Here is a 10407-nt window from a genome sequence, read left to right as displayed (position 1 = left end):
GGGGGGCTAAGGGGAGAGTGGAATGTTTGTGGGAAAGGATGCTGGGATTAGGGGTGTGCACTGGGGGTTGAAAGATGGTGGGGACAGACTGGGAGGGGCAGAGTGCATGTACAGAAGGAAGCTGGAGAGAAAACTGAGGAGGCATGAGCGCAGGGCAGGGCAAATGTGCTGGAGTCACAGGAGTGGAACAACGAGTGTGTGTGTGTGTGTGTGTGTGTGTGTGTGTGTGTGTGTGTGTGTGTGTGTTGTGTGTCAGAGAGACAGAAAAAAGAGAAAGAGAGCTAAGAGCTCTGAAAGAGGTCTGCAATCCGCCAGAGTGTGCATGCCTTTTTTCTTTGAGAGTTGTTCAAGGGTGGGGTAGTTGGTGCTGGTGGAGGTGGGGCTACGGAGAATGAGAAAATGCATCCAGCTCAGGACAAGACACTTAGGAGGATGCTGAAGGAAGGGGCCCGCAAGGTTAGTGAGTAACACCCGTGTGAGGTTGGGGTCTGAGCCCACCATGGCCACACCTGAGACACAGACAGTATACAGGTGACTTTGCAGCAGAAGGGGTGGGGGGAGAGGGGGCACCGAGCCTAGGAGAGGGGCCCCGGGGAACAGAGGGCACCGTTTCTCTGCCTGAGTGCTTTCCTTGTTGCCAGAAGGAATCCTGCCTCCACCCGCTGAACACAAAGCTGCCTAAGAGAAGCACCAACTTGGGAAGTTGCCAGAGCTCCTAGCTGCCCCCTCCTGCACCTTCAGGACACATGACTCTTTCCAGGCTCAGCAGTGCAAACAATGGGTGGCCCTTGGGGTCTTCCCCTCCCCGGGGATTACCATAGACACTGAGGCCAAGGACTCGGGCTTTCGCGAGGCCCATGGAGATCCACTTCACTCCGGGCTCCCTGCCCAAAACACACACCCATGGACCCCCTTGGACTCGAGTCCACTGGGCCACCAATAGAATCCCCTCTGAGACCTTGAATGCTGGAGACCCCAATGCAGCTCTGGCATCCTGATCATCAATCCCAGACTTGGGGCGGGGCTGGGGACTTTTAGATATTCTGGGACCTTTAAAAGGCCCCTTTCGTGTCCTTAGCTCCCCCCTCCCACCTCTCAGACACAGCACAAAGAGGAAGCTCCCAGCAGTCATGGGTGCGAGGGACCCAAAAGATCTGCAGGGACCCTTCCACGACCTGCTGGCAGCTGGTCCAGCCCCACCCTCGCCTCCTTCCTGTCTCAAGTTTTGATCATCTTGGCAGACCCTGGGGGACCTCAAACAGGTTGCTTGCCCCCTAGGCTCCAAAGGGGACTTCCTGTGGCTCTCACCTCGGGAGCCCTCTGGCACTCAGAGGCTCCCAGGAAAGGCTTGAGCCATGACACCCCTGCTCAGAAGCCCCACCCTCCAGGGCTCTAAGCCCCGATGTCGCTGCCTTCCTGTGCCACTGACTCTTGATTCTATGGACACAGCCCCAGCCCCTGTGGGCTTCATTCAGCACTGCCGTTGCCAGCTGCCTAAGATGGGTGACACCTGGTCCCAGCTGCCCTGGCCTGGTCCCCCCCACCCAGCCGTGCTCCTGGTCTCCCTCCTCTTGGCAGCTGGGGTGATGCACTCGGACGCAGGCACCAGCTGCCCCGTCCTTTGCACATGCCATAACCAGGTGGTGGATTGCAGCAGCCAACGGCTATTCTCCGTGCCCCCAGACCTGCCAATGGACACGCGCAACCTCAGCCTGGCCCACAACCGCATTGCCACTGTGCCGCCAGGCTACCTCACGTGCTACATGGAGCTCAGGGTGTTGGATTTGCACAACAACTCCTTGATCGAGCTGCCCCCAGGCCTCTTCCTCCATGCCAAGCGCTTGGCACACCTGGATCTGAGCTACAACAACCTCAGCCACGTGCCAGCCGATATGTTCCAGGAAGCCCATGGCCTGGTGCACATCGACCTGAGCCACAACCCGTGGTTGCGCAGGGTGCACCCGCAGGCCTTCCAGGGCCTGGTGCAGCTCCGAGACCTGGACCTCAGCTACGGGGGCCTGGCCTTCCTCAGCCTCGAGGCCCTGGAAGGCCTGCCAGGGCTGGTGACCCTGCAGATCGGAGGCAACCCCTGGGTGTGCGGCTGCACCATGGAGCCCCTGCTGAAGTGGCTGCGAAACCGGATCCAGCGCTGTACCGCAGGTAAGGGAGGAAGCAGGACTAGGGGTCTGGGGGATGGAGGGTTCTGGCCTCACTGAAAGGACCTCCTCCAAAGAAGAGAGGAGGACTTAGAGATCTTGAGCCCCTACTGTGTGCCCTGATTTATGCTCCTGTCTCTGTACCCAGCTCTTTTGTTCCACAAGTGTTTGTAGAGTCCTTGCTTTGTAGACTAGGTGCTGGAGACCCATTCATTAACGTAACAGACACCGCCCTTGCCTCTGTGGCACTGATGACCTAATGAGGCAGACAGACAATAAACAAGAAGAGCTCATAATAGACAGTGTTTATTGAGCTCACACCATGACCAAGAACTTGGCATGCATGGTCCCACTTTTAGCACCCCCATTTTGCGGGTGAAGAAACTGAGATTTAGAACCATGAAAAGAGTAACCCAGAATCAGTTACAAACTGGCAGAGCCATGGATAAAGCTCAAGTGTATTGACTTCAAAGTCCTTTCTACTCTTCAAGACTGCTTCTTAAGTGTTCTGAGTGCTGGCAGTCTCCCAGAGACAGAAATGGCTAATGTTATTTATTTTTGTACTTACTGTCCTGCTCTATTCCAAGCATAGTATATATTTTAGCTCATCTCATCCTCGCCTTAATGAGCCATCCCCACTCTACAGAGGGTGAAACTGAGGCACAGAGAGGTTCAGTAACTTGCCTGAAATTACAGCTCTGCTAAGTGTTGGAGTCAGAAATAAACCCTTGTAGTCTGGCTGCCTCTGGCTGTACCCTGAAGAGTCCATTCTAGTCTGGCAGGAGAGTCGGGGCATGAGTTCTGGCCTAAGTTCTGGACCAAAGGGTCTCAGCAGAGTTCCACAAGATTTGAGCATGAGATGGAGAGTTGAGAGGAGAAACTAGGATGTGACAATTTAACCAGACAATTCCAACCAGGGGTGGATTGGCGACTGAAGGATCCTGAATCATGAAGGTTTGATGGGCCCTGGACTCACCCATCGGAGTCCAAACCTGGCCTGGAGGCAGGCAATATTCAGTGGTGGCCTCCGTCACCAGCTCTCCTGCATGGCAGCACTGAGCTTTGGCACAAGCCCCAGCAGTAGAATAACAGAAATAGCTGAGGGCACTATCCCAGGGGATGTCCCAGAGCCTGGGCTCAGAGTGTGTTCAGAAGTGATGATGAATGAGGTAGGAGGGAGAGGAGGACTGAGTGGGGAGTCCAGGACCAAAATAGCTTGGGGGAACTGTGGGTCACGATTCCCATGTTTCCTCAGAGCTGTGGGAGGATGTTCTCTGGGACCAAAATAGCTGGGGACTGAGATGGGGCGATGGTAAGGGGTATGAGGGGGAGGCTGCATGGAGCGATCGATCCCCCCACCTGTTCAACCTTTGCAAGCTGCATCTGCTCCCCTCTCTCCTGTGCACTAGAAACAGAAGGGGCACTCTAGGCGCTAAGCTTCCACCACACCGGGGCTCCTTCTTTTCTGGAATTTCTGAGATCCCTGCTGCCCTTCAAAAAAAGCTCAAATTCCTAGCGAATGGGAAAGGGATCCAAGATCCCATCACCAAGGCCTCATGTCAGTACAGATGAGGGACCCAAGCTCCAGAAGGGAAAGTGACTGCAAACCAAAAGTGAGAACACAAGTATGCCACAGCTAGAAACCCACAGAACCACTTCGTTCCTCCACAGAACACACTTCGTACCACACCACTCTCCAGGATACTTCCTCTTGTGGGTAAAGAACTTACCAGTGTAGGTAGGATTAGGCAATCCTCTGCCCTCTGTCTGTTTTGGCTTCTTCCTCCTTTTTCATGGGATTCCAAATACTATCCACAACTTTTAGACAAACCCCAACACGGAGTAACATAAGGGTGCCCTTGGGATATAACTTAACTTCAAGACTGGTCCTTTGACTTACCAGAGAGTTTTGTCAGCCCCAGGCTTTCATCCTGGACTCCTGCAGGGTCCAGCCACATGCCCTTGGACCCTCCTCTGGTTGGTCCACACCAATTACCCTCACTGTCTCCACACTCCCCAGCTTTGTATTGTCTCACCAAACCCAGGCACACAGTAGATTTGGGAGCTCAGCATCTTCCACTTCCAAAAGAAGAGCCTCTTGATGGCAACTCCAGATACAATCGTTTCCTGGGCAGGGTCTGGAGTACTTTGCATACAGCTTACAGGGACCCACCTCAACCTGAGGTTGGGGACAGATTGCATTCTTTTTCTGAATCTGGCTCCCCATTTCTAAGGAGAATGATGCTCATCCATTTCCCCAAAGGGTCAATCCAAATCCACGATTTTATTCTTTGGCCCCAAAATCTACAGAATGAGTAAAAAGCATTTTGCACCATATAATTTAGAAAAGTCCTTCACATCTTCACATTGACTCTCCCAGACAATAAGTTAGATTATCTCCTTTTTATGTATCCACTTTCTTCATGAAAGCCAGAAAGGAAAAAAAAAAAACTTGTCCAAAGTGAGAACTTAATTAATTTGAACAAAGGAATGGCAGACTGCTACCTGCATACCACTTTTACTCCCAAGGCAGAGTACAATGGAACCATTGACAGTCAAGCATTTGTACATGTGCCCCTGGAAGGATGGGATGGGACCATCAATGATGGAGAGAATGGTAACTCACTGAAGGAGAAGCCCCCTCTGACCTGTCCAAAAAGACAAAAATAGGGTAATAATAAAAGCATACATTACACAATACTTAATATATACCAAGAGCATATCACTTAAATGTTAACTCATAGGCTCCTCATAACAACCCTATGAGGTAGATACTACTATTAATCTGCTCATTTTACAGATGAAGAAGCCAAGACACAGAGGGGCTAAATGGCTTATCCTCAATCACACAACTTGGGAGAGATAGAGAGGGGATTTAAACCCAGGTCAATGGCTCCAGAGCCCATATTCTTAACCCTACACTTTGTATATCTGGAAAAGCCACATGGGGTAGTAGAAAGACCCAATGCTTCGGAGTTGGACAGAATCATTTATTCCCATATTCATTTAACAAAGATTCGCTGAGCACTTAAATGGGCAGGACATGGTTCTGACGCTAAGGATACTATGGGAAATGCTTATATTCAAGGTGGAAGAGATAGATAATAAACAAGCTGTCAGACAGTGGTAAACACTATGGAGAAAAATTAGGCAGAGTAGCTAAGACAGGAAATGCCTGGGAAAGATGACATAGGGGATACTCTTTTACAGAGTATCATAAGGGAAGTCCAATAAGGTGATATTTGAGCAAAGTCTCAAAGGACATGAGGAACTGAGCTGTGCAGAGATGAAGAAGAGAAGCATCCTCACCCGGAGACAAATGCAAAGGCACTCCCTCCCTACCCAAGAAGGGACAAGCTCGGGTGGTGGAAAAATGACCAGGAAGTTTGAGTGGATGAAACAGAGTAAGCAAGGAGCAGAGTGGAAGCAATGGGGAGAAGTCCTTGCAGCCCCTGGTGAGGACCTTGGCTTTCAGTCTGTGTGAAGATAAGAAACAGAGAGTGACATAACAGGACTTCAGGTTTGAATGGATCACTCAGCAACTGTGTTGAGATGGTTTAAGGGCAGAAGCCCAGAGATCAGTTGGAAGGCTTATATAAGAGACAATGGTAGCCCACAAAAGCCCCAGTTCTATTATTAATAGTGGCTATTGGACTTCAGACAAGTTACTAAATTCTCCTAACAGTGATCCCCACATCTATAAAAATGGGTATAAAAATATTTGCCTTGAGGGCTGTTAAGGGGACTAAAGAAGGTAAGTAAAAATTCTGGCACAAAAGAAACTAAACTTTTCCTGGGTAGGGTGGGTCCTCTCCATTCCATTCTGTCTCCCCAGGCCTTTCACCTTCCCTGGGTTCTGTGTTACAGATTCTCAGCTGGCTGAGTGCCGGGGCCCCCCTGAAGTTGAGGGTGCCCCACTCTTCTCCCTCACTGAGGAGAGCTTCAAGGCTTGTCACCTGACCTTGACCCTGGATGATTACCTCTTCATCGCATTCGTGGGCTTCGTGGTATCCATCGCATCTGTGGCCACCAACTTCCTCCTGGGCATCACAGCCAACTGCTGCCACCGTTGGAGCAAAGCCAGTGAAGAGGAAGAGATATGATGTGGGTGCCTGGCATCCCCTCCATGCTGCTGACCACCACTGCCGTTCATACCAGACACTCTCCCTGGCTGCCCACTCTCGCCCCATGGTGCCCTGGCCACCTCTGTCATAGCTCAAGCAATGTCAGGAAACTACTTTTGAATAGCTTCTACTGTGGGCCGGGCACTGTGCTAGGAACTGGCAGTGTTAGATGAAGCCACCTAGTTCCTGCCCTCAAGGCACTTCACTCTGCTAGAGGAGAAAGAATCAGAAAATATTCCCTTTAAGACAATCTGTTGGGATTCTGAATACATAACTATGGAAGCCCAGAGGAGGGGTTATCAACTGTGCTTCAAAAAGTTCAAGAGAAGAATAAGAATAGAGGTGGCTCATGAGCTGGGTCATCAAAACTGTCTGCTTTGTCAAACAGACCAAGAAGGGTGTACATACACAAATGATAGAGGCCAGAATATGTGTGGTACATTGAGAACCAAGGTGAACAATCCCTGGGACCTCAGTGTACAGAAGGAAAGTGGCACAGGACCAAAACTTTCCCTCTGACACCCACCTGTCATTGCTCAGAGCTGCCTACCATTGCCTCCAGAGGGTGAGAACCCCCAATGCCAAGCCCCTTGGCTGCCTCCTACCAGCAGCTAACAGGTGAGACCACCTCCCAGTGACTGCCCCCCACACTAGATCACCAGTTGTAGCCTGCTGGCAAGGTCCCAGGTAGCAAGCTGAGGATACCTTCAGTGCCCTTTCTCCCACCTCTGTCTTCTGCCTCTCACTCCAGCTTTGGCTTCAGAATAAAGAAGCAGGAGGCCCAGGAATGGGCAGCATGAGTCCTGGCACTCAGACTCCTAATCTCGTGACTATTCCTGCCACAGTGCTCATGCCAAGGAATGTCACTAGGAAAGTGCACTGTGGGCTGCATCCCTGTAGCATGATAGTACAGGACTGAAGGAGGATTTGCTCTTTCTTCTAAACAACTCACTCATTTAAGCATAAAGGTGAGAGAGCTATTAATTACCAAACACTTGCCAGTGTCGGGCACTGTGATAAACGCTCTCCACAATTTCCTTTAACGCACACAACAATCTTCTGAGGTGAGCATTATAGTTCCCATTTTACATATGGGCAAGTAAGGCCCAGAGAGGTCAAGATTATGTGATACTTATGAGCAAAATAAGTCTATGCTCTTTTAACTATCCCAGTCAAGTAAGAAAACATCACAATTCCCTTCAAAAGTATATAAGTTCAAAGTCAAGTAGTGCTGATTAAGCTCCTAATAAGAGCCAGCACTCTTCTGGGCACTATTACATCTATTGATTCATTTATATTAGTTCTCATAGCAACATTACCTGGTGGCTTTTATTATTACCATTTTACAGATGAATTCATTGCTGAAAGCTGAGTATCTTACCCAAGGTTATCCAGATAAACTCTAGAAGGAAGGCGTTAGGTGGCTCTAGTCAGGGAAACTGTGTCTAATCAGGCCGTCAAAAATCAAGTATCTTCACGTATAAAGCACAATTATCATCATTGTCGTCATCTTCATTATCAGTGTCATCAGCTTCATCATCATTTTCTCTACAGTTTTTCAGCACTGGACAGTTCCTGAAGTGCTTTAGCATCATTCTTCCTAACTCTTCACAACCCTGTGTGGCCAGAATATGTGTGGTACATTGAGAACCAAGGTGAACAATCCCTGGGACCTCAGGCAAACCATCATTTCTCCAATTTTACAGATTTAAAAAAAAAAATAGAGACTCAAGAGCGAGTGTGACTTGCCTAAATGGCAAGGTTGAGACTCAACTCCAACTCGGCTCTCTTTCCAGTACTGCCCCAGATGCTTGGGAAGAGAATGCCTGGGAGGCTGGATAGTGGGGCCCTAGGACTCAGCAGCCATGAACATCCTAGTAGATCAGCTATATAAAGGACAGTAAAAACTAGCTGCTGTACAGATTTAGATATGTTCATGGTAGTGCAAATCACAGCCCCTGAAACTTAGAAGCAGCACAAGCAACACCTGAATATGAGTCACCTGCCTTGCAATGTGCAAATAATGCATTAGAAATGGTAGCCATCTAAAAAAATAAGACCTTTTGGAAACAGGAGAGAAAGATGTGTTAACCCCTTCTATTTAAGCCCTGCTGTGTTGTGTTGCAAGAGATACAAAGGGTGTCAGAAAGCTGTGGGTAAGAACCTCTGCATGATAGGGGAAGACTTTAAGGCATGGTCCAACATGTTGCCAAGGCTGGTCAGTATATAAATTAAAACAGGGGCTTCCTACCTTGCCCCCAACTCCAGCTGGCTTGTATCATCCCATCTTCCTGGCAGGTCTGAAGGAATGAAGGAGAAACATCATCTTCCAAGAATTCTTACTCATGCTCCCTGAGCTAGTCAACCAAAAGAGTACCCAGAACTTTGCTAGACCTGGGGTACTTGAACCTTGTGTGTCGTGAATCTCGCTTACAACATCTGGGCCAGAGCCCTGCTCTTGTGACACCTGGAGCAGAACTGTGCCCCATCTCTTCTTCCGCTATGTCCAGGACAGGTGGATTGGGGCTGCCCTTCACTAGTCAATCTCACAGTCTAAGGTATTTGGAAAGGTTCTTGTAGAAATAATAGTCCTGATTCAAATAGGTAAGCCTCCCATAGAAGAACATCATATGCATCTATGATAATCTCCTAGACACTCTTGTTTGCTAAAATATAGTTAATATATTTTAAGATATGTACTTGTTTTTTGCATAGAACTAGAACCAAACAAGACACCAAATGACCCTTGAGATCAAATGTCCTTTCTAATGAGATTACTTAGTCCCTGTTAATGAGTAGGATACATGGCTTTTAGAAGGTCCCCGGCTGCTAGAAGGTCCCCAGTTAACTAAAGCACAATGAGGAAAATTCCCTCACCTCCTACCACCAGTATCTTGTGCAGACTATCAGAAGCAAGCTTCTAGAGGCACACTTCTAGAGGGAATCTAGCAGTACTGATTGAAACAGTTCCCATAGTGCTGCTGACCAAGAACCCACGATGGTGATCCCACAAGGTGTCATTAAGTTTTTTCCAAATTAGTTAACATCTAAGTGTTGGAGTATCTCTGAATCCATGTGTCTGTTCATGAGGTTTCATGTTTGTTAGATGTCTACTGATATGGGGGCAAACTCTCTGGAACTTGACTTCAGTTCTCCAATAGTCTACTCAGCCATCTGTTTATTGCATTGCTTAATATACTAATATGGAATCCCATTAGGGTTTTAGTAGGGATAGCTACCTGTTTGGAAAATATAAAAAGAGAGAGATGTGGTAGAGGCAGACTAATGAGAGCCTGACTGCTTCTCTCTGTTCTCCTCTATCCCTCAGAGATTATCCTAATCAAAGAAGTTTCCTCATGGTATTGAGGATATCAAAGTTTAGTTAACCAACAGTGCTGTGCTAGTCAAGTTCTGGGCCATTGTTCTTTAGAAAAGACCCCACATTTACACCACACCACTTTGGACCAGCTCCTTTTGATCACCCTCAGACTGCCTCCATTGTTTCTCCATTACTATAGAGATTCCCAGAGAGCCCTGCAGAAATGGGTCCCCAGAGTTGCTATAGAATCTGCTGGCTCCTTTTAAGGAGGTTGGTGTATGGAATTTAATCACAGACCAAAACAAGTATTTCTCTTCCACCATCAGGAAAGACTTACAATCCCTATAGATGTCTTTGTTGATATAGCTCTGCCATCCTTTCCAGCTCTAGAAAGGAAATATCTTTGTCCATTCTTCCCAAAGCTAGAGAAACTTGTCCGCTCTCCCCACCCAAGAAGGAGGCAGAAGAGAAGTTAAGGAAGCAAGTTGCAAGGTCCTGTGTACACTTAGCATCATGTTTGTCACAGGGCTGGGTGGAGAGATCTAGAGCCACAGAGCTCTCAGTTTTTCTGAGTGCTGTCCTGAGGAATGCTAATGTCTGGGGTGGGAGGGTTAGGGAGGGTTGGGGAAAGGGGAGATGCCAACCTTTGTATGGAGATGATTTTATAACCTTGCACTTTTGTAACTGTGAAGAATTTTTCATAAATGTGCATTAATAATAAAGAGTGTATAGTTTAACAAATTTTCTTAAAGAGTTCTGAAGAGGAGGGAGAGAGAGGGAGGCAGAGAGAGAGAGAAGAAGAAGGAAC

General features: G+C 48.4%; 1 protein-coding gene across 1 annotated transcript; it reads left to right on the top strand.

Annotated features, from left to right (window-relative positions):
- The first annotated feature begins 1355 nt into the window (after window positions 1-1355).
- Window positions 1356-6259, top strand: LRRC55 (leucine rich repeat containing 55). Its single transcript, XM_008159309.3, has 2 exons — window positions 1356-2160; window positions 6024-6259. Exons 1-2 carry the CDS (start codon window positions 1356-1358, stop codon window positions 6257-6259), a joined length of 1041 nt encoding a protein of 346 aa, XP_008157531.1.
- Window positions 6260-10407: the final 4148 nt, after the last annotated feature.

This window comes from Eptesicus fuscus, chromosome 13, assembly GCF_027574615.1.
Source record: "Eptesicus fuscus isolate TK198812 chromosome 13, DD_ASM_mEF_20220401, whole genome shotgun sequence".
Lineage (NCBI taxonomy): Eukaryota > Metazoa > Chordata > Mammalia > Chiroptera > Vespertilionidae > Eptesicus > Eptesicus fuscus.
This window is presented reverse-complemented; position numbering and strand designations above follow the sequence as displayed.